Below are 27373 nucleotides of genomic sequence, written 5' to 3' on the forward strand. Positions count from 1 at the left end.
ACAACCCCTGCTTCCCACGCCCACCGGCTGTCCTGGGGCCCCAATCTGCTGCCGAGAACAGGGGGAACAACAGCCCAGAGAAAACACAGCACCCGCCGGGGCTTACGGTTTTTTTCTTTTCTTTTTTCCCCCTGTGCAAAAAGAACAGAGCATTTATTCCTGCGCTCCCTTAAATTTCAAGACACATTTCCAACCATCCAGACACCAAGCTGGCATTCCAAGCAACAGTATATTTTATATAACTGATTTTTTTTGTTGTTTTTACCACTTTATAAAGCCATACAATGAACAGCAAAGAATCCAACGTCTGTACAACAGGAAGACAACAGCGGAGTCACATTCACACAGGGACATGGGTACAACCAAAGTCATCCTTACACGCGCGACATTATGGGCACAAAGATACAAAATATAACGTATTCTTTTTCCATCTATATAAATACACAGAAATGGGCAAGTCTAAAAGTTTGAAACTGTTCATTAACACTGATTAGCAAATAAATCTGTAACATTCCCAAAGTAACAAAGACAACAACAACAAAAAAACCACGCATAACACGGCGGCACATGATCCGCCAACAGAAACATCAGGTTGCTTCCTTTATTTCTTGTTTTTCCTTTCCTTTTTAAGGAAAAGAAAAAAAAAAAAAAAAAAGAGTAACCCCAAACCAACCTCACAATTTGCAAAACAAACGAATGAAATGAAACAAGCCCCTGCGGGCTCCTTTGCTGTCTGATCCTCCTGCCTGCTCCTTGGGAAGGGTTGCCTTTTGTTGATGCTCCTGTCTGGGGTTTTTGGGGCAACTGGTTTCTTCACCCACCCAACCTGCTGGGTGGGGATTTTCTTTGCACTTTGGTTCAGGCGGTTGAACTCACTGGAAAAGCAATGCCTGGAGGCTGGGTTGGGTTTTTCTCCCTACCTGGTTTGTTTTCCATGTGTGGTTTGACCAGGAGACAGACAGCAAATGTTGCATCCTGAGCAACCCCAAACTTCGCTCCGTTTATTTGCTTAAACCCTTGAACTCCCATCTCCACTGGCAATGGGGGGCCTGGCCAAGACCGTGAGATGGGTGCATCCCATCAGATGATGATGATGCGGATCATCCCCCAAAACACCTCTTGGGGGGCAAAGCCAGAGGCAGCCCCATTGAACGGGATCCCCACATTTTCCATCTTGCAGGTGCTACCATTTGGGACAGGCAGCAAGCGACCCCCTCAAGGAGCGTTTCCCAACAAACAGCAACACTGACAGCAAAGGGAGGATGGATGTGAAGGGGCTCCTCTGAAGAACAATTCAACACAAAAAGGGCACGTACAATAAATTTACACACGCAAAAAAAATTATATATATATATATCTATATATGTGGGGAAAAGTGCGTTTTTAAGGATATCTTTGGCAAGAATATATGCAGTTCTTTGTGCAGGAAGAAGGGATGTGTTTGTGTGTGTGTTTGTGTGAGAGAGAGATACCATCCAGCTGCTGACAACGGCAGTGTGATTACAACGAAACATATGCTGGGCTTAACTCGTGCAAGCTCAAATCTCAAATACCATGACTGCATTTAAAAACCAAAGAATAAAAATAAAGAGTATTTTCTGTCCCTTTCATAAGGAAAAAATATCAACACTGGGTCCCCGCCAGCCCCAGGAGCTGGGTGATCCTCAATGCCAGCTGACGGTCTCTCCTGGGGACAGAAAGGGTAGTTACATCTAAAAATGTAACTTTAAAAAGAAGACAAAAAGAAAAAAAGTGCCATTAAAGGGAGCTGACAAACACCTGGCTACATCATTGGAAGGTGATTAGCTCTGTTAAAAAAAAAAATAATAAACATCAGACAATTTTGTTAGTGTTCGAGATTTGGATACGGTCTTAATCTCCACCTAGCAGATTAGTGGGGAAGCCGTGCGTGGCTCGCGGCCCAAAGCAGGTGTGATGCTGTCGGCACGTATCTGCTGGGGTTGGCTTCTACACAGCACCTCTGGGGTGCTTAGATCTGCTTCATTTGTACAGGGAGAAAAAGAGGAATGGGAGTTTCAAGCACCGTTTTCCGAGGCAGCAGATTAAAATAAAATTACATTATTATCATCTCTTTTCTTAGCAGTGAGAAAACCGAGTCTGAAAAATAGAGGCTTTCAAAAATATATTTTTATATATCTATAAACACAGTGTTTTCTCTAATTGATAAGCGGCAGGGTAAGGAGATTACAGGTGAGATCATCTCTCATCTCGCTTGAATTTTGCAGAAGGAGGGAATCGCTTTTTGGAAACAACAAAAATGAAAAGGTCTCTGCATCTGTGTGGCCAGGGAGGGGGAAAGCCCCCCTAGAACCTCCTGTCCTGCCACCATCTCACAACCAACTCCTTGCTATGCATCCTTTCACACATCAGTACAGCCTCCGGCCGTGCCAGCCCCTCCGGGCACCCATGCCGCTCCCCCACGCACACGCGCACACACACACACACGCACACCGGGCACACACACGCGCTGCCCCGACACGGGGGACCCCTGCATCTCTTCCCCCATCTGCATTTTTCCTTGCTCCGCATTTTCTTTTAACATGAAGGTGTTTCCCCAGGGCAGGGGAAGGGGGGGCAGGCAGATATAATGGGGGAGATATGATATGCATAAAGCGATATGGCAAAAATAAATACTTTTTGAGTGTAAATTTAACCTTTTTTCCTCCTTAGAATTTTGTTAGCTTACAGTATTTCGTCAGTATAGCTCGTACATATATTATAGCTATCAAGGCAAAGGCAGTCCAAGGGAGGCAAGCTTTCTCAGGGGGCTGCAGTGCTATGTTTCTCATTTTTGCCCCCAGTAGAGTATCTGGGCCACTTTGCACTGAAAACTTCTCCCAAAAGGCTCTCAGGGGGATATATGCAGCAGAGGGCTCAGCAATGACCATTCCCCCCACCCCAAACCTGCATGTATGACCTAAGGCATCCTCTGCCCTCCCCCAGCATCATGGAGCTGGAACCTCCACCTGCTGTCCCCGAACCATGATCCCCCCCTGCTGCAGCAGCTTGGGGGGCCCTTCGCTCCTCTCACCCGCAGCTGGCCCTCCACACCTCCCAAAGCAAAGGGAAAAGCTGACGGCACCAAAGTCACTGCAAAACTATGGTGCATTCGGGGAGGGTGAACCTCCAGCCAGCCAGCCAGTTTTTTGGGTACACGCGTGCTGAGCAGGGTGGCTCTCAGAGGACCTGTTACCTCCCCACTGAGCCAAAGTTGCCCAGCGACCGCAGGTCCTTTTTTTTTTTTCATTTTTCTTTTTTCCTTTTAACTTTCTTCCTTATCTTTTTTTTTTTTTTTTTTTTTTTTAACGTGGCCTCCAAAACAAAAGGAGAAAAAAGCGCCTGAGTTACTTGTAGTCATTCGCCTTTCGTGCAACTTGAACGTCCATGCAATTTAAAAACCACTTGCTTGTCTCCGAAGAGCAAGACAGGGGTAGCCACGGGTCTGCTGCTTCGCACAGGGAACCCACCTGTGCCAGCATCCACTATTATTATAATTATTATTATTATTACAATGTTTTTCTTTCCCTTCTGTTTTGTTTTGGTTTATGTGTTAAGAGAGCATGTGACAGGCTGCAGGAGAAAATTGCCAAAGAGGACTAGCGATGGGAGGGAAAAGGGGAAGATGGGAGAGGAGGTTAATTTCTGCATCCTCCCAGGAGGTTCCCAGGGAGGGTCCTGCCTTCCCCAGGAGCAGCAGGAGCCCCCCACACACACCTCCCCGAGGGCTATGGGGCACCAAAGCACCCCTAGGGAGGTGGGGAAATGCCATGACCCTCCTATCTGGGTGGACTCACAGCTGCTCACCTGTGATCAGCGCTGGGCTATGGGTCAGCAATGGATGTCAGCCCATGGCCAAGCTCCCTGGGGATGGGAGGGCTCAGGACTAAGCCCCCCAAAAACCCTATCAAGTCACCAGGCAGCCAGCAGGTTTTGGGAGAAGTGTGGGGGCCAGCAAGGACCCTCCACTGCAGCCATGCAAGAGAAGGTTTCCAAGGGCATCTCCTCCAGTGTCCTGCAGGCCCAGCCCACGTTATCACCTATGTGTTGTTTCAAACATGCAGCAGACATTCACTAATGGAGTTGATGGGATGGAGCTTCTTCCATGGGTTTTGCTGGTTGTCTCCTTTTTTTTTTTTCCAGGTGGAAAACACCAGTCATGGTCCCACATCTGGTCCCAAGTGGATGTCATAACTCAGGACTGTGATGCTGAAAGCTGGGAACACACCTCTTGCTACTGCCTTCTCTTTGGTCTCCGTCCCTGTGCTGAGACATCATGCATCCCGTCTGACACGATTTTGTGGCTCTCTTATGTAGGTGCGTGGTTTTGGTTCCTCTATGTGTGTGTTTGACTTGTGTTGAGTTCTTAAGGGTTTCATAGGGGTTTTGTTTGTTGTTTGCTGTTTTCCTCCAAAATTCCAACCCTTTTCCCCCCCGATTCACTTCCCTCTCCCACAATGCACTTCCTCACACTCCTTCTCGGATCAGCTCCAAGTCCTTCTCCAAAATTCAAGAATCACCTGCAAGCACCGGCTCATCTTTTCTGGCCGGAGCCAAGCATGACCCTGGATACAAAGTTGACGATGGCTGCAGCTGGCTGGTCCGGGTCCAGCTCAGCAAAGAGGTGGCAGACATTGTCTGTGGTGCTCCCTTGCTTCCTGGCCACAAAGCCAAAGAGCCTGGGTGGGGAGAAGGTGAGAGGTTCAGTGAGGTTTGACAGCATTGCTCACACAAGGAACACCACAACCCTCTTCCAGCATGGTCTTGTCCACCTCTCATTCTTTAACATCCACCTCACATTGCGCAGAGGGAAACATCACAACCAGTCTGCATGAAAACCAGTCTACTCTTCCCTTTGCTGCAGTTTCTTTCAAGGCCAGCACTGCATTTCCATAATCTCTTGGCCAAACCTCCATTGCTCTGACCATCCCTGCCATCCTTCCCTAGATCGCTCCCAGGAAGGGACCTTCCAGATGATCACAACACTGCCTCACTTTGGGCAATGACCATTGAAACCACAAAGATATGATGGGCTGGGCATCAGGGTAGACCCTGTATGAGAGATCCCATAACATTGGGAAGGCCATGTGGGGACATGGGGCACTGGGTAACACCATGTGGTTATTTCTGTCTGTCTCTTGTCTGATAAATAAAATGTTCCTTTTTTTTTTTTTTTTTTAATTAGAACATGCAAACTCAAGTTATAAATATGGGGGAACAGAATGTGAGACAGGCCCGGGCCGTGGCATTTCTAATTGGAGAGGGGAAATATCTCAGCAGCTGGACATCCTAATAAAAAACCCTTTGCTAACACAATGGCTAAAATTAGTGGGAACTGACCCCTGGAAATGGGCTCAGCCAGCAGCTCTGCACTCCTGTGGGTCAGGACAGGGAGGACAGGAGGAAAGGGAAGGGCTGGCTGGTGGCTCACACACCCTCAGCATAACCCCCAACTCTGCTCCATGAGCTGCCTTTCACTGACTCCACTGAGTTTCCAGTAAGGCCAGTTCAGTCAGGGCCATGCCTGCTCTGACCAGAAATTTGGGGCTGAAAGGTGCTTCCTGAGTACCCAGAACCATGGCCACATGGCTTGGTTCCTGCAGCAAGGAGCTGAGCCCATCTCACACTGCCCTGTATGGGGTATCTCCCAGCCAATGCTCAAACACAAGCAGGAGCCACCCCAACAGCAGCTGGGAGGAATTGAGCACAGAAAGTACTTACTTGGCCGGGCCACTGCCATCAGTTTTAGTCCACCTGCAAGGAGAAGAGAAGGTGTGAGGAATAGTGCCTCCTGCACCCTACAGAGAGATGGGGATGGGATGGGGACCACAGTAACAACAATGAAGGGCCAGCCTGGCTTTGCACAGGCTTGGTTCTATGGAAGGAAAACATGACACTCCTCTCCCGCAGCAGGCTTGGAGATACCAAGAAGTCACCAGGAGAAGTTGATGTTGCCCCATGATATCCAAGGGGACCCTTCAACCCTGCCCTCCACAGGAGTAAGAAGGACAAAGGAAGCAAGACCCTTCTCCATGCAGCCCAGGAGTGTCAGGGAGGGAAAGGGGCAGGGAACACTTACTCCCCCAGGTTACGGCACTCACTTTCGTTCCTGGGGGTCCAGATCACAGAAGGTGACAGTGTTGAGGGGGTAGTGTCGTCGGAAGAACAACCTGAAAGACATGGCTTGGAACATCAGGGCCAGAGAGCCCCCACCACTGCCTCACCACAGCCCAGCCCCGCTGGCACCAGGGACACTCCCATGGGTCTCCCCTAGGACGCTCCAGGAGTCAAGGACAAAGCCCAGCCCTGCCCATGACCAGGTTCATGCCACCCCAGGGACATCTTTCAGCCACACACTCCCTGGATCACAGCCCTGTTGGCTTTGGGGACGCAGGGACATGGCCATGAGGGCTCTTACTTTCTCTGGTTGTCGGTTAAGGTGATGCCTTGTGCAGAGACTTTGAAGTGGACGATGGTAGCAGTGGGCGTGGGGTCAGCTACCAGCGTCTCAGCAACAGCCTTTGCGATGGCCTGGGGGCCCGTCAGTGACTCCATCTCCACAGAGTTGATGAAGAGAACATTGCAGGCTGGAAAAGGAGATATCAGGCGTGGGGTCAGCCACTACTCTGGCCACATTCACCGCACAACAGCCCCCCCTACTCACCTGCACCCTGTTTGAGGAGGTCCGTGGCCGAGTTGGTGGCCGATGTGTTGTCTTTCTTTTCCTCCATGGGATCTAGAAGACATGGGACAGTTACTGCTGCTCCCTGCTTGGAAATCCACCCCATCCCTGCAGGCTGTTGGGGCGGATACATTCCCTTCTGGTCCTGGCTCTTACCTCGGTCAGGAATGACAAGCTTGCAGGGCAGGGCCAAGGGCATGATGGAGTGCTGGTACACCAGAGCCGAGAGGCAGCCTGGGGAGAGAGGGGCAACGGTCAGCGCAGGGCTGGGGACATGGGTTTCCCTGATGGCAGATCATTGTTGCTCTAGGTGGATGGGAACAGGCTTTTTGGTGGGTTTCTTCACTGGTCCTAATGCCATATGTGGCAATTCCTCTTGCTGAAACCACCATGACCATGGAGGGCTCAGAGAAGGGGCAGAGATGCCAAGGCCACCTTAGCAACGAATGGGGCAGCCGTCCTCATGCAGCACCTCAGAGCACTTTAACCATGGGAAAAATGGAACAAGGGGAGACCTTGCCCTCCACCCTGCCCAGCAGCATCATTTGTCCTACATGTGTGTGCAGGAAGATACATACCTTTGTATATACACACATTTGTGTATATTCCTGAATGTGCATCGCCTCAGAGACTCCAAATGCTCACAGGAGTTGGTTGTGCAGGGACCAGAGGCAGTAAAAGTGACAGGGGCTCTCCCAGATAGTCTGTTTTGATAGTCCAGCAAAGGCAAGGCTTTCCAAACCCAACCCCACATGCAGGAAGCACACTGGGGGCACTCACCAAAATAGGGCTCGTTGGCACATCCTTTTAGTTTCACACCCCGTGGGCTGGTCTCAATGAGGAAGTGCCTCACCAGCTCGTTGGTGATGTCTCCTAGGAAGAGACGGGACATTCTCACATCAGAGCCATATCACTCCTCCTCCCACTCTGCAGTCCCAGGTGGAAACCAGTACTACAGCTCAAGGGAGGGGTCCCTGCCAGCCCACACACCCTCCCCAAACCCAGGCCTTTGCACAGGGTTGACCCCAAGCCAGGCTCCCCCAGGGTGCTGGCAGGCCAGGGAGGTTGTGCCAATTTCACCATGCCAAAGCCCGAGATGCAGCTGTCCCTGAGCCCTCCACTGCTCAGAGCAGAGGGCATCTGGTACTTCCCTGTGCCCTGTGAGGAGACAGCTGGGAGGGAGGGATCCTGCCACATCAGCACATACCCAAGGGCACGACCAGCACAGCAGACCCAGCTGCCCGCTCACCCTGGCCGAACGATGGCAAGCGTGGGATGGAGAAGAGAGCACAATACCTTTCTTGTTCTGCTGCATGACCGTGGGAGGCGGAGAAGCTACTTTCATGGCGAGGCCATAGGCTCCGCGGAAGGAGTGGCTGTCTCGAATGATGAAAGCCCCTGGCTCCCTGTCCTTCAGCAGTGCAATGGCTGCAGGAGAGGAGGGAAGACCTCAGAGCTGGCACAATGAGAGCCAATGAGACCTCCAAAACCAGCAGGTGTGTGGGCTGGGATGGGGTGCCATCACTCATCTGCATATCTGGGTGGAGGTCTTGAGGGGATCTGGAACCAGGCAGGGGCTCACCTCCTCCCAGACTCCACTGCCCTTGCATGGGCAACTCAGAGCATCCATTCCCACCCAGCCCAGCTCTGCGCAACTGAGCACTGGAGAGCAGGCAGGGATCAGGCGACAAATACTGTGACCTTGACCCGGAGGCACTTTGTCCCCTCCTTGTTCTCACTTCTTATTTTAGTCATGTCTCCAAGACCCCCTCTGAGCTCTCTCAACTCAAGATTTGGGTGCTTTGCACCCCAAACTGCATAGATTAACTGCATGTTGTGGGGACCAGGGTTCCTCCACCAAAAGGAAGGTTTGGGGAGCCCACATTATGCAAAACTGCAGCTGAGCTGGGCTGCAACCCCCCCCGCCATGGTCTGAGTATCCGCAATCCACCTTCAATCCTGACCATGGCTCACTTGATCATATCCTTCTCCCTGCGTCATGTACCCACCCTGCTCCCTGGAGATCTCCGGTTTGTACCAGTACTTGGAAGTGTCTTGCACAAACTTGACATTGGCACGAGTCTCGGGGCTGATGTCTGTGAAGAAGGAAAGAGAAGACAAGAAAAAAGTTAAGATGCTGCATCTGAAACTCCACGTGAGCTTTTAGCAAATCTGGCTAAAGCAGTAAGACTTCCTCCTCTTCTCAGCCCCAACCACAACCCTATCCTACAAACCCAGGCAGACTGATCATCACCTGGAGCTGAGGGGGCTGCTGGGTATCTAAAGCTAAACCCAGGCACAAGGGCTCTCAAAGGGCTATGTGTGGGATGAGCCTCCTTGCCACAGAAGCCAACACAAAATGGGAATTCATCATTTAAAAGGGAGTTGGCCAGGTAAAATGAAGGCTGTTGAAAGAAAGAGATATGTCCAGGGTGTGGCGAGAGAGATCCCTTAACTTCAGAGGACCTTCACTGCTCTCTAATGTTCAACCTTTGGCTCACCTATCATAAAAATAAAGTATTTCCCTTTGCTTTCCCTTCTTTGCTCCATGCAGAGGAACTGTGCTCCCCGAGGAACACAGCACCCAGCCCAATTCTGCCTAACTCGATGCCCACCAGTGGGATGGCCCCAATGGGAGCCGGTCCTCCAGCCATGAAGCCCCAGCTTTACTTGGGTAATGTTTCCAGCCACCTGCTTTCCAAACACAACCAAGCAAACAACCCAGCGGGCCGGATAGCATCGCTGCTGGAGACGTGTTATCAGACCTCTGCAATCTGGTCACCTTCAGAGAGGTGGGAGGCTTGCTCCCCTCCCCAGCCCACTTGTTAATTGTTATGGTTTTTAACTGCTTGTGCTTCCCAGCTGGGAAAGGTCCCAGCCACAGCGGGTCACAGGGCCAGAGTGGGCGCCAGCCTGCCCACAAAGGGCTGTGCACTCAGCAGCAAAACCGGCCAGGCAGCCAGAGCCACCGCTGCCCCACGGCTGCCCCTTGTCCTATCATCCCAATCTTGGCGTCACCGAGGTGTCCCGTAATGGAAACCAGCGAAGGCGTTCCAGGCGTGGCGACACCCAGGGCACAACACATCATTTGAAACAAGGAGGCAGCACCGCAGCAGGGTCTTGACAGGGTAAAACCCACTGGGAACGGGGCCGGGAGGTCAGCACATCCCCACGGCAGAGAAAAGCTGCCTCCGGGTGCTTTGATCTCCCTGTACACAACTCTGGATACTGCTTACACCATGCCGGGTCAGTGCTTTTCCTGTTTGGATTTACCAGAAAGTGCAGGAAATGGCCCGAGCCCCGGCAGTGTTACCGGTTTGAGGATGGGCAGGAGGGGTAAATCAGGACGCGGCTGCAATCTCCTTCGCTGCCAGCCAGTGAGGAGGAGGAGGGGAGAGCCTTGAGCAGAGGAACATGGGGACCTCCAACAGCATCCTTTACCTGGCATGGAGAACTTGGAGAAGTCTGGCAGCGTGTGGGAGAAGGTGACGGTGCTCCCACCGCTGGGGCTGGACATGCCGCTGGAGAGGGGCGAGGACGCCTTGCCGTTGATGGTGGCATAGTTGGGCAGGCTGTTGGAGCGGTCCCCTGTTGATACGCGCCGCTTCTCAGGCAGCGCGGGCTGCGGTGTGGGGCTGCCCTGGTGGTAGGCAGCCGAGTCCGGGGAGGAGGAGTGCGGTGTGCTCGTGCCGGGGTAGTATGCCGGCGAGACAGGGAAGGATGGCGTGGAGGGAGGCTGGTAGCCAGAGGAGCTGCTCTGCCGAGACAGCGTTGGGTGCCTCTCCTCCGGGCTGGGGTAGCCGTACAGGGGGCTGCCAGGGGGGACGGCTGTCGCAACTTGATGCCTGACCAGGCTAGGGCTCCCCGGCGGGGCCACCAGGTTGCTGTGGGCTGCCATGGCATGCCTGCCCAGCCCAGGGCTGCCAGGAGCACCGCTCACGCTGGGGTTGATGGCTCTTCGCCCAAAGCCAGGGCTGGGCGGCGTGTTGGTAGCCACTGTCCGGTGCAGGGTGCGGGGGCTCCCTGGCAGGACATGAGCCCCCGCCACGCTGACCTGCGGCTGTGGCCGAGCTTGGAGGTCCGGCTGGAGGCCAGCTCGGCTATCAGGGTAGTCGGGGCTGGTATATGCTGAGCCTGGGACCCCACCCTGGATCATTGTAAAGGAAGACGGAGACGAGTTTTGGTAGCTGCTGTGAGCAGATGGCATCTGCGAGCCAACAGGTGACCGGTAAACAGGCTCAACCGAGGCGTGGGGAGGTGTAAGTGTGCCATGGGGGCTGCCCTCCGATGGGTAGCTGCGGAGAGAGGCCCTGAGGAGAGATGAGAAGGAGGATTCAGCACCATCACTTGTTCCTGCTGCTGGCTGGCACCTTCCTGTGAGTGGTGCACAGGGCAACTGAGGCACAGTGCCAGACAGCTGCTTGGTTGCTCAGAAGCAACAGTGGGATGGGTCCTGCCAGCTGCATAAAAGCAACTGGTGGCAGCTTTAGCTCCCACACACATTCAAATTCCCTCTCAAAATATGACTTACTGTGAGACAAGAGCATTTTCCAGCTCCTCTCCCAGCAAAATGCCATGTTCATTCCTCCCTGCCAGCCTCACCAGGTGAGCTGGTGCAGGACACCCGATGGGCAGGGTAGAGAGGGGACAGGGACGATGGCTCCACTGCACCACAGGGCACCAGTGCTCAGCCCAACCCAGGGCTAGGGGTTAGCACAGAACCCATACCTCCTCCCACCCCAAGGGCTAGGTTCCCAGCAAGATGCTGCTGAGGACCAGTGACCACCAGTGACCCAGCCTTGTGTCCTCAGGGCAGTGAGCCACACAGTTAGCCAGGACCCCTAAACCCTGCACAGGGAGATGGGGATCCTTGCAAAGGCAATTTCAAAGTTCAACCCCAGCCCCACCAGTCACCCAGACCTGCACCCACTGCCTTACCCATCCATGCTGTGAATGGGGCTGCTGGTAGAGACAGGGCTGGGGGCAGTGAAGGAGTTGGCAAAGGTGCCATTCCTGGTGGGCATCTCGGGGCCCCCGGGCTGGGCGGCAGGCAGGGTCCCTCCCCTGCCTGTTGTGGCCGTGCGGGCCACCGACTCGACATAGCTCCTGGGCTCTGCGGCAAAAGAGAAAAAGATGAGCCCACAGCTCCCATGGGCAGAGGGCCATGCCCTTCCCAGTATCCTCTTTTCAGACAGTGAAGGTGTTTGGGCTGAGCTCCTCCAGCTGCATATTTCTCTCATCCCTTATCGCACAGGGGGCATGGAAAAACACATCTGGCTCACCTAGGCCTTTAGGTTGCTCCAATGGGTGCTGAAGACCCAAAGCCAGGGCATGGGGAGGGGGGTAGTGCCTAATCTTTTCCCCAAGGGGACTACAGCACATGGGACCGTGGTCCCTTCCAGTGCCCCGGCCACTCCACCCGGCTCTGAGTCAGTGTCCCTCCCCGCCCAGGATGCCACAAAGCACACGTCGTGCTCCCTGCTCATCCCCAGCCTCTAAAAATAGAGCCATGACTCTACCCAGCCTGCGCTGACTCACGCGGGACTGACGATGATGCCTGGCGGTCACTGCCCTGTGCAGCCCACCTCTACATCTCCACCTCACCATCTCCAGCAACAGACCAGAGAGCAGGTCCAGCTATTTCCACTGCAGTATCCAACACTCTCATTTCCAGCCCGGCTTGAAACAGGAGCCCGCAAGCATGACCAAGAAAAGTAATTTTCCTTTGCAGCTGCCGAGCTGTCCCGTGTCAGAAGCAGTGGGCTGGGCTCACCATCACCAGCCAAGGCAGCCTCCAGTCCCAGCCCTCTCTCCTCCCTTTCCCCTCTGCCTCCTGCTCCATCCAGGCTAGTTCCTATCCCTACGATAGCCTCCTGCAATCCCCAGCTGTGACAGGCAAAGGGGCTGCAGCTTGAGCCCCGTCACCCTATGCCCCAGCAGCCATGTCACATGTGGGCTGGCACGTACCACCGACTGCCTTCATGCCGGGGAACAACACCCTAAGCAAGACCCACTGGCGTCAAATGCTAAGGCACCCGTGCAGGTCCCCGGCTCCAGGCTGGTCATGCCTGAGGCGGCTTCATAGTAGTAATTAGCATGACAAACATTATTATTATCATTAGTCATAACAGACAGGCTTCAGCTAAGCCTACCAGCAAGCCAGCCTGCTCACAATCAGCAATGCCAATGCACAGCTCTGTGTTCAGTGCTGGACCAGGGGGTCGCAAGGAAAAAAGACTGTCGTGGGTCCTCCTCCTTCCTCTCTAGTGTCTCCATGCCCATTCACCTGAAGACATGGAAAGAACCATCCATGCCTCGGGCTGATCTCCATGCCGTGCCCTGCTCATCCCCCAAGGGAAGATATGAGCCAAACCAGACCAAGGACCTCAACACAGGCTGAGTACCAGCATCTGAGGCAGGACACACAGCTCCGAGTGACAGGGATGTGGCACTGCCCAGGGGGACACCCAGGGCAGCTGCAAGAAACTCATAATTGCTTAGGTAATTAAATTAATTTCACAGCTACTCACTTTTCTACCCCAGCTCCCCACCCCTGACTAAAATTAGCCAGACAGTACATATGAGTCAGCCTGCAAGAGGTTAAGACCAAACGGTTGTGAAGATGCCAGGCCCTCCTGCAAAGGTGGGGGCTGGATGGAGGTAGGAGCCAGGGGCTGAGGGAAGGGGCACACTGTGTGCCACACCAATGCGTTCCATTTGTTTGGCTCAATATAGGAAAAAAGAGAGAAAAAAAAAAACTAAGAAGTTTCAATCAAGGCTTTTTTAGGTAGAAAAAAGAAAACAGATCTTTCGTCCTAGTGAGTTTTTTTAAGAGGCTCTGGAGATGTGAAGCCCTTGAGTCACCAGGGGGTGAGCAGTCATTTGGGAATCCTGAATCCAAGCGGGGCTCTGCTCCAGCCAGAAATCCCCAGCACTGCGACTGCCGGCCTGTTCTAAAGGTGGCAGCCAGGCCCCAAGCTCCCGTGCTGCCAGAGCATCCCCTGGTCCCAGGAGCAGCTGAGCAGAGCCCAGCGGGGCAGGGATCCTATGAAGCCTGTGGCTTGGTGCAGAGGGTGTTAAGCCAAAGCTTTGTTAAGCCAAAACACACCTCCCTGCAGATTCAGTCCCCCAAAAAAGCATCATGTTATGCAAGAGGAAGGACTAAAGCAGGGCAAAAGGCTGGTGGTGGCTACTCAGCTCGGCCAGAGCGGGATCTCCAGACATCCTTTAATGTATCCAAGAAGTCATTGCTGAAAAATCAGAACCAGAACATTTGCTTCAAGCAAACACTTTCTCCCGTATTACACAACGTTCACGTTTGGGTTATGCACATTTTGAAGAGCTCCTGGGGGAGAAACACTGCCGGCTCCTGGGGCCACAGGAAGCATCACAAATTCACTGAGAGGAGATATCCTCTCCCCAAAACCCATCCTGAGCACACGGTTCCCCATCCCAGCCCTGAGGGCCCAAAGTTTTATTAAAGAAGAAAGTAAAACCACCCAACAATCATTAGATAGCAGGCAGCACTCCAGGGAATCACAGCCACTCCCTAAGCCTCCATCCCCATGGGAGATGTGCTCCCCAGCATCGGTAGAGCCACCCCCCAACTTCTGTCCCAGCTCAGCCCAGTCCTCAGCATCCCAGGAGAGGTGCAGTCCAGGGATGGGAGAGGCGGGGGGAATTTTGGCAGTCTCCCATACAGCAGAGGATGCACACCGGCTGCCGGCACTGTACTGCTGTCCAGCCGGCTGAGCCGGCAGCACACTGGTGGCCTCTGTGCCTAGTGACCTTTTGTGCTGCACTTTGGTTTATTTTCGCTCCAAACAGCAGCGGCAAAGCCAGAAGGGGAAGGCAGGAGCCCAGAACTGGGGCTGCTGCTCCCAGCCCCCCACCAGGCTTGTCCAAAGCTGGCCGTGAGATGCCAGCATCCTCAGCATGCCACTGGCGAGGATACCATGCACCAACAAAGAGCTCTCAGCCCCCATGGATGATCACCACCCAACGTGACAGATCTCCAGCGCCAATTTGGATATTGGGGGAGCCAACCACAACACAAAGCACAACGTTTCCTTTCTCAAAAGGGAGTGATACCAGCAAGACTCAGGCTCTTCCATCCCTAGGGGCCAGCGCAAGGGAAGGCTGCTGGCGCAAACAGTGGGAGCCTGCTCTGAGCAACAGTCCCAACAGTGAGCACGAGGAGAGAAGAGACAGAGAAAGAAAAGCCTTTCTTACCTTCTTCAGAGCTACCGCCCGCCTCCCCTTCTAGCTCTGAGAGACAGAGGGGCAGAGGAGAGATGGGATCAGGGAGAGGAGGAAGAAGGGAGGTGTGAGACAGAAAGAAAGAGAAATCTGAGTTAAGCAGCTTTGCCTTACTTGAGCACAGGCACACAAAGTGCAAGGAGAGCCCCACAAATCCCCAACACAGCACGCCAAACTCAGCCCCTGGCCTCACACAGCCCCAGGGTCCACCTGGACATCCCAGAGATTAGGTCCAAACACCAAGAAGCTGCTTTCAGGTGGGGAAGAGGGAACAGTGGGGAGCCACCACAAAGGGCTGCTCCAGGAAAGCCAGCAAGCACCAAAAAAGTATCAGCTTGCCCTTGGGAGCACAAGGAGAAGGGTGGGCTCAGCCATGCCATGCCCGCAGGCTTAGCCAGGATTTGGGGATGTTACACTCATAGATGGCCCAGGAAGGGGCCTCAGATGTTGGGGAGCAGCAAGATCTGGCTTGGCAGGCTGCTCTGGGACATGCCCTCAGGATAGCAGGGCCTTTGCACCCAGGGACCACTCTCTGAAACTGAGAGCACTCTGGATACTGTTTCCAGCTGACAGGCTCAGCTCCTGGAGAGCAAATCCTCTCTGGCTGTGCTGCAGAGAAGAAGGGAGGGAAGAAGGAAGGGAGGGAGGGAGATGAGGCTGGGGAGGAGGCAGGACCCCTGAGTTTTCCAACCTCCACCACCAGGGACCCTGCTGGGCTAAGCCTCCTAGGCAGCACCAACATTCGCCACCCTCACACAGACCCAGAGTCCCCACAGTAAGTGACAAGGACCCCAAGGCTACCTGGCCCAAAAATGAGGCAGAAGTGCCTTCTCCAGCCAGGGGACTCTTCCAGAGGTATCCTCACAGACACACCCCCCAAAAAACACCTGCACCCCCCCTGCCTGCACTCACCTCCCACTGGATGCAGCAGGATCTCAGCCGGGTTGTGGGGTTTCAGCCCCAGTGCTGAGAGAGGCGTCTTGGCCAGGCCAGGGGGAGAACGCACTGTCGGCACAGGGAACACAGGAGTGTTAGTTGCGAGTGGGAGGTGAAGCCTCAGAAAGGCTGGAGCTGTCACTACCCAGGGGTTCAGAGCCCACATGACCCATCCCACCCACCAGCTGCAGTCAGGGGCTGCCAGGAAGAGCCCTTGTGTGAAGCAGCACCCTGGGGAAGGTCACCCACCACCCATTCCATTTGGGGATGCACATAAGGCAGGAGGTACCCAGGAATAAGCAGTGTGCCCCACTGCGGGGCTGGCAGGATAGAGTAAGGGGGCAATTCCCAGGGCAGGCCCAGACCCCATCTCCCAGCAGCATCCTCACAAGGGAATGGTCCCACCATAGGCATGAAGCCTTTTTCATTGCCCCTGTGCAAGCAGCCACCTTCCAACCCAGCACTCCCAAACCTTAACCCCCCAATCACCACGTCTGGCTGAGATGGGATTGTGCTGTCTCAGGGCAGTTCATCACCCCCAAGAAAGGGGCAGCAGGGCTGCCAAAAAAACCCCAGCCCTCCAGACCAGCTCAGCGGGTGGATGAGGATGTTCACACAGAGTATGTTCCCTGAGGGGTTGTAATGCACACATGAGGTCTGTGCCCCTGTTACCATACATACGTACCAAGAGGAACTGCGTATGTATGTATGGCTATGGTATGGACACACCAGCAGCAAGGTTTCACAGGCCGCAGTGGACCTCTCCAAGCAGACTACACTTTCTGTCCCCTCCTGCCCCCAGGCTTTGACCCATCTCCTTGACGCTGCATCTCCCTGGGTCTCATCTCCAGCAAGAGGGACCAGAGGGAACATCCCTCCATCAGCATTTGAACGTCCACAACTGGTGGCATGAGCATGGGGCCCACAGCGAGGCCGGGACACGGTGGGTGGTGGGTGCTCCAGAGGAAAGCCAGACCCTCACCCCCAGGCCAGGTCCCCCCAGCAGCCTCGGGCTGGAGCAGTTGAGCAGCTGAGTCCCTGGGAAATGAAGAAGGCAGCATTTTTGCCAGCAGGTGTCCAATTTCCCCAAATCTGGTCAGCCACAAGCCACAGTGTCAGCTCACACTCTGTCTGACAAGCAGCGGAGTCCTCCCCGGGGCTGGGAATTCCCCTGGGACCAACATCTCCCCATCCATCCTCCCCTGGGAGCACTTTGGCAAAGCCTGCAACCTGCAGCTTCAGGCATCCCAGGTCTCCCTGTCTGGTGATGGCTAAGAAGTGCTGCCTCCAGGCCACATCCACAGCCAGGCTGTTCCCATCACCTCTGCAAGTGACTCAGCCCCCAAAACAAGTCACTGTTCCACTGCCAAGGAGCTAGTGCCCTGGGGCCAAGCTCTCTGGGTCCCTGGAACAAGGGGGCCATTTCTGAGCTGCCAAATGCCCCAGGGACACTCTCACGCTCCAGCCACTGCATCCCATGAGACAGGGCTCAAACACCAGCAGGTTGCAGGGGAATAACAGCAACAGCAGGAGAGGAAACATCCTTGAGCCCCACGGGCTAAGCTATAGGGGTAGGCAGCCCCATTTCAACCAGGATGTGGCATCAGAGAGGGCTGCACTCAGACAGAGCATCACTAGGCCCAGAGCATCCCTCGGCATCCAGCCTACAAAACTGATTTTGCTTCTGGGCTAGGAAGGGGCTGCCAACTTTTTAATGGGTTTCCCAGTTGACCGACTGCTCCATTGCACTGGTCCAGCCCGAGTCGTGCTGTGCTGACATGAGGCTGCTCATCAGGGCTCATAGCTCAAGTTGTCACACAAACCCAGTCCACAAAAACCAACCACAACTGCACAATCAGGGTTAGTCAGAAAGGAGGCATGCCACACTGGAGGAGCAGATAAAAGCTGCATGCAAAGGGATGGCATCTCCCAGCCTTCTCCACATCCTGCTTTGGAAATAGCGAGTGAGAAGTGGCACGGCATGCGAGGGTCTGCCCTGAGCCCCCTCCCAGTCTCCGGTCCCTCCTGCCTCCCCCTGGCTCGCCTGCTACTGCAGCCTCACTGCCCTTCTTGCCATGCAGACAGGAAAGACGGGGAGGTGCAGCACTGGGATGGAGTGCAAGGATCCTGTCTTTTGGACCCCGTCTCTCTCCTTAGCCCACTTGGAATCCCAATAAGCAAATGTCCCAGGGAGTATAGGGTGGGAAAAAGCCAACAGGAGGGTGCCGAGCACAGGATTCTGATGGCAGTGGGATGCTGATGGCAGCATGGAGTGGTGGGATGTGGAAGAGAGAGAAGGATGGAGAGGAGGAGTGATTGACATGGTGGTGGTGTCTGGAGCCTGGAGCTGTTTGACCCTTGGCGAATTTCTGGCTTGCCGAGAGCCACCCACCAAGCCCTTCCGCCTCCCGGAGCCGCAGCACTTACAGGGGTTGGAGTAAGGGGTTTGTGGCGAGACGGGGAAGGCTGGGGTGGGGGAGGAAATCTCACCGCCGCTGGAGGGTGGGCTGGTGGGGGAGGCACTCTCCATCTCTTCGAAGGCTTCCTTGTAGCTGTGGAGGTGAGGCTGGAGAGAGCAGAAGAAAGGGTCAGTCCCATTTCTACAATGTTCATGACCCTCCAGGACACCACCTCCACCGAAAGCATCATTAACCCACAACCCTGCAAGATGTCATGGATGCTAAAAGTCCTATATGCCCCTCTAAGCCTTCTCCTTCTCCAGAGGTGGATGCACCCCACCAGCCACCCCCTCACCCCAGCATCCCCCACCCCAGCACACCTCTTTGGGCCTCCCTCCAGGGTTGGCTGCGATAGTGCTGACCACCTCAGGCGAGAGGATGGTAGGGCTGCGGGGCGAGCTTGGCTCCGGTGAACTCTTCTCATAGTGGCTGTCAGTGGGGGTTCGCTTGCGAGCAGGGACAGTGCTCTCCTCCAGGGGCTTCTCCCGGGACTGTACCCCTGCAGGGCAAGCACAGGGTGGTGATTGGCTGAGGAGCTGCCAGCTGAGATGGGGACCACCAGGAGATGCTCCAGGGCTGATCTGAGAAGTCCCGCCAGGGCTGGTTACCACAGAGGGGACTCTGCCCAGTTGAGATGGCAGCTTCAGCACTCACCTGCATCTAACCCCCAGACCAGCACTTTCAGTTTTGAGCTGGAGCAGATACACCCTACAGCACTGGCCCTGGGCCAAGCAAAAAAGCAAGGCAGAGTTGTGTGGCTAGTGGCTAGACCACTACACTAGCCCTCCCAAGGACCTCGAGTCTTGCACTCAGAGGCAGCATCCCCAGGCAGTGGGTGCAAGGGGCATGAGCACCCTGCGAGCAGCCCAGCCCTGCAGAGCATCATGGTGGGAAAGGGTCAAATCCCCCAGCACCGGAGCAGTTGCGTTCAGCTGCATCCCCACTCCCACAGCCTGATGCAGCTTCAACCATAGCAGTGGAAAAAGCCTGGTTCTGCAAGTCCCTAAAGCAGAGGGAACACCAGGTCAGGAGGAAAAACCCCAGAGGAATAGTGCAGGAAATCCCAACAAACCACTGCTGATCTCCTACTACCAGCACAAAGCCTTCCTAAAAGGGGAGATCATGATCTCCTCTCCATCTGCCCCCAAACCACCTTCCCAGGCCCCAGCACCACCAGTGCCCACAGCCTGGGACAGCACCAAGGGGCTATGAGACCCTGGGGTGAAGAAGAGAGCAAGCAAGTCACTGTGACAGAATGGGTTACTCCAGGCTGTCAGGGTCTGGTAGAGCCCACTGGTGAGCCCATGGCTTGGGATAAAGCCCAGGAATGAGAACAAAGCCAGCGCAAGGCAGGGGATTTGGGGGGCTGGGATGAGGGGTGTGACCTAAAACCCCCCAGCAAGGCCAAAACACACTCTCTGCCCCATCTCGCCTGACTAAGAGGTTAATTAAGGCTCAGGGACGATGGTGCTGGGTTCAGTGCAGGGGAACCAGGCAGAGCATCACAGCTCAGAGCTCCATGGGACTCCCGTTCCCCCCTCAGGACCCACACAGCAGTGGGGTGACCCCTGGTCTCAGCCCCACTAGCAGAGGTGACAGCACCATCCCCTCCACCTTTCCCGCAGGGAGGGCTCACACTCCCCGTGGCCCTGCACACTGCACGGCGGGGGGGGGGAAGAAAAAAAAACAATATATAAAAAGAAGAAGGGGAAAAAAAAAAAAAAAAAGAGGCCAGCATCACGCTCCAGGAAATGCACTTTTCAAACACCAACTCTTTTCCCACGGGCTGGCTAAGGAAAAGCAGCCATCAGCTGCTTCCCCTCACTCCCCGGGGCTCCGTGCGGGACCCACGCCTCGCACCCGCCGGCCGCCCCTCGTCCCTGCTCCCGCACCGGAGCTGTCCCGGCCCTGGGGAACGGGCTGGGAGCGGGGAAAGGACTGGGGGCGCGGGAGGGAGGTGGCCTGGGTGCATTTCTAAATAATCAGCCCAGTGAACGGCAACAACAATAAAATCACAGCTGGGGGGGGGAGGCGGCCGGGCTGGGAGGCGGGGGACTCGAGCCAACGGGGCTGGCTCCAGCCACGGAGGCGGCCTGGAAAATTCCACTAAGAGCAGCTTTGAAACACGACTCCCCAATCCCTTCTGCAGGTGCTCACCAGCGCAGGGGACAGCCGTTAAAACAGTCCGTGGAGAGAACAAGGGGAATGAGAGGGTCTCTGGGAACCTGCCCTGCAGGCACAATGGCCGTGGCTAGCATTGTATAGGGCCACCTTATATTTTTTTCCCCTGTTCCTCGCTTTAAGGGAACAAAGCCCCAAGTTGTAAGCATAGGGAGAAACAAAATGGGGGAGGACAAATAACACAAACCCTTACATTTTCACCCCTTTACTTTGTGCACTGTGGGGTTTCCTGCACACCCCAAGAGCATCACCAGGAGCAGCCCTTGGAACATCCCAAAGTGAGCTGCAGCGACCAAGCGCTGCAGAGAGGCAAGGATCACATATGCCTGCCCTGCTTTGCATTTTTCATTTGAGAACCACAAACAGCAGCTCACCAGAGCCCGGCTGTCAGTACACATCACACACCTACAGTGTGGGACCCCCTGCTCCATACTCAGGGCTGCGTGTCACCCAGCTGCAGGGTGCCGGATCTGGCCCATCAGGACACCCAGGCGCTCACCGGGCTTTGGCTGCTCCACTCCCCAGACATGGAAAGAGGCTGGAACTGCAGGGAGGGGAGGAACGAGAGGGGAAAAAAGAGACTCATTGTTCGGAAGCTGAGAGTGGGAAACTTTACGGGCTGCCCGGAGCAAAGCCTGGAGGAAACCCAGGCTCTGAGCACGGCTCCCCTGACCCCCCGGGGTGATTTATGGGCTGGAAACTACGCTTGAAAAACAAATTCTCCTTTCCCCTGCTCGCTGTGCCCCTTCAGCACACATAGAGCTTCCCTTAGCCACGGTACCATCTCCAGCCTCCCATGGATGCTCGGCTGCGGGGCGGTGGCGGGGAGGTGGTCCCCATCACAAAGGGGGAACAGCAGCCCACACCCTGCTCCCCACCCTTGCCACCACTATCTCTGGCACTGCCACCCATTCTGCTGCCTATTTAACTCCTTAACCTGGCAGCAACCCCCTCCCAGCAAAGTCCTGCCCTAGGACACAGCTCTAGGGCTCGGGAAGAGCAGAAGCACAACAGCCAGAGGACAAGGAAACAGAAGGGATTTAAACCCAGGTGGTTTTGCAGCTGAGGAGCTGCATCTCTGGGCCAAATCAGGAGGCAGCTGCATTCTGGGTATGAGATGCTGGAGCTACTGCCAGACAAGGGCCAGGCGATGCCCCCACAGTGGAGAGGAGAGGGCAAAGCAGCATCCCATGGCCCTTGGGATGCAGCACCCATCAGTTAAAGCCACATGGACATACGATGCCCAGGGAAAAGACAGACGCGAACTCACTCCCTCCCCGCATGAAGAACAGCAGCAGACGTTGCCCTATACCTCTCTCTGCCAGAGCCCAACTCATCCCATCCCACTGGGCACAGACATGTTTACTGTTCCCCTGCTCCCAGGGCACTTAATTGATGTGTCTGTCCATGTTTCACCCCAAAACTAGCACATCCAGGGGCCCTCCCTCACTCCCCACTCAGCTGCAGGTGGACCCATAGAGAAAATCCCCAGACTGAGGCAAGTGAGACCCTGCCAGGCCAGGAGCTGGCTGAACCAGGGGTCTGCAGAGCTGCACCCCAGCCAGGGCAAAGCTTGGAGGGACTGCAGCAAGGGTCTGTATCCAGCCCAGTGATGAAACCTCACCAGAGAGCAGTGCTAGGCTTAGATGAGATGCAAAGCCAAGCGTGGGCAGGGGAGTCTGTACCCAGGGCCAGGGGCTCCATGATCACTGGAGGAGGTCAAGGGGGGGCCCTGAGCATCATCCTGAGAAAGGGGAAATTGAGCCTGCATGGAGAGGGTCTCCTGAGGCTCCCTCCATCCCACATGCATGCAACACACAGAGCACTCAGCATGCAGGGACAGGGAAAAAGTGATAAAGGGGAAGGAGGAAGGAGAGATTAAGGGAAAAGGAAGGATGAGAAGGAAGGAGGTTAGGAGAGAAGCAGAAGGAGAAAGATGAATGGCAAAGGATGGTGGACAAAGAAGGAGGGAGGTGGAATGAACAAACCGGAGAAGGACCGTTGCTGGTTCAGAGGAGGACGGGGGACTTTGGTGCTCTTGTTGAGTTCCCTGAGCTTGGCGTTGTACTCTGCCAGTGTACCAGGAAAGGGAGTGCAAGGAGGGTGTGAGGTCACACAGGACAGACACAGTCCCCCATAGAGAGAGGAAGGGGCAAGACAGGACAAATGTCACAAGATACAACAGGGAGACAGAGAGAGAAAACAAGAGAAAATATTAGATGGGTTCCAGCAGACAAGATTGGGGTCCAAGGAAGCTCAGACAAATCTTGGAGCTGCTTTCCCATCACCCAAATTGCCTGGCTCCAGGCACTGCATAAACCCACACAGGAAATCAGCGGTGGCTCCCAGCCACATGTGGCCTTGTGCAATGCCATAATTCACCACCACTGTCCCTTTGGGGGTGGCACTGTGCAGGTCTCCTCCACCATGAGATGCCCAGGGCTGGGGCAAGGGATAACCCCAGATGGGAGACAATGGGGACTGAAGGATGGCAGGACCAGCTCCTCTCTGTGAGGAGGCACAGGGCACACCAGCACTGCCCCATTCCATCTCTTCCCCTCCATCATCAGCAGGAAGCATGAACGGGAGCTCTCCGCCGCCAGGCATGGAGGAGGTGAGAGATGCTCCTCATCGCTGTGCTGGGACACACAGGCCATTTATAGCAGCAGGGAATGTAAACAAACCCATCCGTGCCCCACCACCCCCATCAGCCATCCCCTCTCGGTGCTGGCTTTGGGACACCTCGTTCCCGCCGGAGGTCAGGCTGTCCGCCCGCGCAGTCCCCGCCTCGGCACAGACGGCCAGGCTCCAGCAGTGACAGGTGGCCACAGGCTGGGGACCATCCCTGGGACACCTGTCCTCCCCAGGAAGCCCAGAGGCTACAGGGGGATGAGAGTGACCTCAGCCCAGCCTTGAGGACGTGACCCCAGGGTTGGGGGATGCATTTTTTAGTAGACACCATCAAATATCCATTTCTCACACACTGCAAATACTGCTCCACCTCTCCTGAGGCTATCCTCTTCCATCCCATTTTTTCCCTCCATACCCTGTTTCCCCGAAAATAAGACAGGGTCTTATATTAATTATTGTTCCAAAAGGTGCTTACTTTTTTATATGTGGACACTATTTAAATTGACTTTTTATGAACTGTAACTAGGGCTTATTTTTGAAGTAGGGCTTACATTTCGAGCATCCTCAAAAATCCTGAAAAATCATGCTAGGGCTTATTTTCGGGGTAGGTCTTATTTTCCAGAAAACAGGGTAGTTCAGGAGCGATCTGCTCCCTATAACGTTCAGTCCAGACATATAGCAAAGTTTGGGCATCCAGGCAGTCTTGGGTTTGTTTGAACCTTCTGTGCAAGCTCTGGATCTCTCTGTGCATCTGACCTGGATCACTGAGGTCGGGTTCGGATGCATGCAAACTGCCTCCAGCATGTTTGCACCCCTCCACATCCCCTACCTGCCCCTCGCCCCGGTGCCACAGTGACTCCGCTCCTGTGCCTGGGAGGTTGGTGGTGTTGGATTTTTCCAAGCAAGCCTCTTCCTCCTCCCTCTAATGCCGGGTGAGTTTCTGGACTGAGCACAGAGCTGGAAAAGACGGAGCTGCCAAGCCCCAGCATCATGAGCTGGCCCCCAGCCTGGCCACAGCCCCGAACCTTTCCCAAATGTCGCTCCACAACCCAACAACTGCAGACAAAGCAGCGGAGAGGGAGGGCACCTACCCTGCTGCAGGGCACCTCCTTCACAGGGGGCTGGGACCCTCTGTGTCCCCAAAGCCCCAGAGCTGGAGCCATGGGAGGGCAGGGAATCAAAGGACAGAGTCTCCTCTGCAACACAGAGCAAATGCCTTCACCCAGCAACAGCACCAATGCTCAGCGCCATGTTCAGCCAAGCCTGCCACCAAGCCCCTCTGGCAGGGCTGGGAAATACCTTCCCAGCTCCTGACCACCACCCCAAGGCTAGGTCAAGCTTCAAACCACCCAGGGCCAAGCTGGCTGGGCCACCAGGCAGAGAGGCTGCCGCCAGCCTACACCCTGCCACCCCCAGCTCTAGCAGCACCCTGACTGCCCAGAGAGGAGGTCTAAACACCAGGGAGGAGGTCTGAGCACCAAGCACAGCACGCTGGGGGTAAAGTGGGGGCTAAACTCAGGGAGGAGCCCAGCTACACTGAACACAATGCAAGTTCTCTGCTGGGACCTTACACAAGAGCACGCTCCAGGCAGGAAGAGCATCCTGTCCAAAGCAGGGTCCAGGCAGGACACCCGCAGACAGAGCTGAAAATATTTTCCCAAACTGATCTATACTCTCCCCAAAAGGGAGAAATACCACTGGTACCCAGCAAATGGCCCTGCCACAGAAGACAGACCAGCCCCATACCCAAAAGGGGTGAGGATGGGCAATGCTGCTGTGGTCGGCGAATTGCAAGGGGGGTGGTCTCGGCAAAGGAAAGTGCCACAGGCTGCCTCCCTGCCCAGCACGTCCTCACGGCCGGTGGTTCAGTCCCAAGCCCGGATCCAGAATGGACGAGGAGTTGCCACATCTCCCATCCCTGATTCCACCATGCATGCCACCCCCGTGGGGTCCAGCTTCTTGGGACATGCAGTCTCCCCTGTCCCCTCAAGGAATCAAAGTGTCCTACCTGCCACCCTGTGGGCCACCAGGCCCTCCAGATTCAGAGGCTCTTCTGCTGACCTCGACAGGTCTTCATAGCTCTCCAGTCCCTTGGGGGGCATCTGGGTTTGTGGTGTGACAGTGGGAGAAGGCGGGGAGGAGACGTGGAGCTGCTGAGACCCCACGGGGCTGTAGGAGGTGCTGAGCGGGAGGATGCCCATTGTTGGTCCAGCTGGGGCTTGGCTGTAGTTCCTTGGCTCCGGCACTGGAGCTGGCTGGTAGCTGTATGGTGAATAGGTTTCCCGGTACTCGTGTACCCCATAGTCTGACTCTCCAGGAGAATAGGCTTTGCCCCGAGGCTCGGAGGCCACAGGGCTCACAGATGTCCCAAAGGACCTTGGCTGGGCCACTTGTGGAGTTGGCTGGGCATAAAGACCAGCAATGGGCTGGGCTGAGACAGAGGAGAGCAAGGGTCCCGCCGTCTTGTCCTGGCGGGAGGTGGCAGGCACACTCTGTGACTTGTGGACGGCAGGCGCGAGGTCCAGCATCAGGACATCAAGCGCTTCAATGGACTGCTCAATCTCCCGGCGGGAGGGCGCCCGGGGGAACTCAGGCATGCTGTGGCTGTGGGGGGGCACTGGCTGCAGCGGACTGGGCTGGGGGCTGCAGCTGGAGACACTGGGGCTGTGGCTCTCTAGGCCAACCTCCTGCAGCCGGGAAGGTGGCCGGCTCCCCCCTTGCTGCTGCCAGGAATTCAAGCCTCTCTGCACAGCCTCCCGGCTGCTGGTGCTGCGAGCTGGGGCCTGGGGCAGTGCTGGGTTCCCATCATACTTGGCCATGTCCACCACTGGGAAGGACCGGGAGCGATAGGCACCAGGAGGGTCGTAGCTGTACAGGTAGGGCTGGGAGCTGGGCAGCGGCTGGGGCTGCAGCCAGCCCGGGGCGTGGGAGCCCGGTGGGCGCTGAGGGTAGCCAGCCAGGTGGTCCTGAGCTGATGCTGAGGGCCGCAAGGGAGGCAGCGGGTCACGGAGGTGGTGTCCCATCATGGTGTTCTGGTTGTTGTAAGGGTAGCCACCGTTGGAGAGCAGCTCACTGTCATACAGTCCCTCCTTCAGCAGCTTCTCAGCCCCGTTGCAGCTTGAGGGGCCATTGGGCAGGGAGGAGAGGCTGCCCACCCGGGGCGCCTCCTGGTAGCCGGCCTCGCTGGTGGTGGTGGTGCCGTCCAAAGAGGAGAGGGTGCCCAGGCTGCCCACGCTGTGCCCGTCCTGGTTGGGCAACTCGTCATCCAAGATATCCGTCTCCCGCTCAGCCACGAGCGCCGCCGCGTTCCCGTTGACATGCACCTGAGCCGGCACCACGTGGCGGCCCGGCACGGCAGGCAGGCGCGCCGGCACGGGCCCAGGCGCGTGGTTGTGCATGGGTGGCGCACTCTCCAAGCCAAAGCCGACAAGAAGACGATCCAGCTCCCGCTTCTCCTCGGGGCTCAGCACCGCCTGGCCACCGGGCGCCCTGGGCACCCCCGGCTCATCGGTCCGGTCAGTCTTGGTGGAAGCGGTGGAGTTGCCCGAGTCGCTGCTCACCGAGAGTGTGTGCTCAACGTGGTTGGGCGTTGCCGAAAGTGGGAGACGGGCGGCGTTGATGGCGCCGGTGCTGCCGTGGAGGGAGTCTTTCTTCTTCACTTTAGCGTAGAGGCTCCCGTCCAGGGGCCCTTGTGTGTGCCCAACCTCTGCAAGGGGAGAAATGAACACGAGACCCCAGATCAATTGCTGGCTCTCTGCACGGAGCTAATGGGTCCCATTAGCCGGTGGTTTCGATCTCTTCTGAGCCGCCAGAACACTTAATGACCAGCATCGCCGTTTCCTCGGCACCCTCCGCAATCCCACAGGCGCCACCATGCAGAGACACTGGAGCAAGACACCCCCATCCCCATGAGCCCACAGATCCCACTCTGCACATTGTCCTGCCCTGCCCTGCAAGCATCACCTGCTTCACTGCCATTTCACCAAATATCGCTCCCCCTGGTTCCAGGAATCACTCCTGGCAATTCCCTTCCATGGCTTGTGAGGGCCAGGGCTGCCCATACAGTCAGCCATGACTTCACCACCACAGTACAGGGCTCAGTCAGCCCTGAAGGGCCACACAGCACCAGGGAGGTAACCAGGGAGGGCAGGGGAGATGCACCAAGGGCCATAGGAGAATGGGCAGAGATGGTCAGGATCTGGCCTGG

At 55.8% G+C, this 27373-nt stretch overlaps 1 protein-coding gene across 14 annotated transcripts in view; it reads right to left on the bottom strand.

Moving 5' to 3' along the window:
* Positions 1-210: 210 nt before the first annotated feature.
* The window catches only part of TNS1 (tensin 1), a 66097-nt gene continuing 38934 nt past the window's right edge, over positions 211-27373 (bottom strand). For 5 of the 14 annotated variants that reach the window (XM_065070679.1, XM_065070681.1, XM_065070689.1 and 2 more), the window contains 17 exons: positions 25175-26872; positions 22524-22604; positions 18675-18853; positions 18323-18461; positions 15872-15964; positions 14933-14968; positions 11639-11813; positions 10142-11010; positions 8710-8796; positions 7997-8128; positions 7481-7573; positions 6857-6934; positions 6683-6754; positions 6437-6605; positions 6120-6188; positions 5740-5772; positions 211-4697 (listed from right to left, as the gene is read on the bottom strand). In XM_065070679.1, coding sequence (XP_064926751.1) covers positions 4553-4697; positions 5740-5772; positions 6120-6188; positions 6437-6605; positions 6683-6754; positions 6857-6934; positions 7481-7573; positions 7997-8128; positions 8710-8796; positions 10142-11010; positions 11639-11813; positions 14933-14968; positions 15872-15964; positions 18323-18461; positions 18675-18853; positions 22524-22604; positions 25175-26872 — 4148 coding nt within the window. In that variant the 3' untranslated portion in view covers positions 211-4552. The remainder of the gene's footprint in view (positions 4698-5739; positions 5773-6119; positions 6189-6436; positions 6606-6682; positions 6755-6856; positions 6935-7480; positions 7574-7996; positions 8129-8709; positions 8797-10141; positions 11011-11638; positions 11814-14932; positions 14969-15871; positions 15965-18322; positions 18462-18674; positions 18854-22523; positions 22605-25174; positions 26873-27373) is intronic. The other 9 variants (XM_065070690.1, XM_065070691.1, XM_065070682.1 and 6 more) reach the window with 8 other exon arrangements.

Source organism: Columba livia, chromosome 7, assembly GCF_036013475.1.
Source record: "Columba livia isolate bColLiv1 breed racing homer chromosome 7, bColLiv1.pat.W.v2, whole genome shotgun sequence".
Taxonomy (NCBI): Eukaryota; Metazoa; Chordata; class Aves; order Columbiformes; family Columbidae; genus Columba; species Columba livia.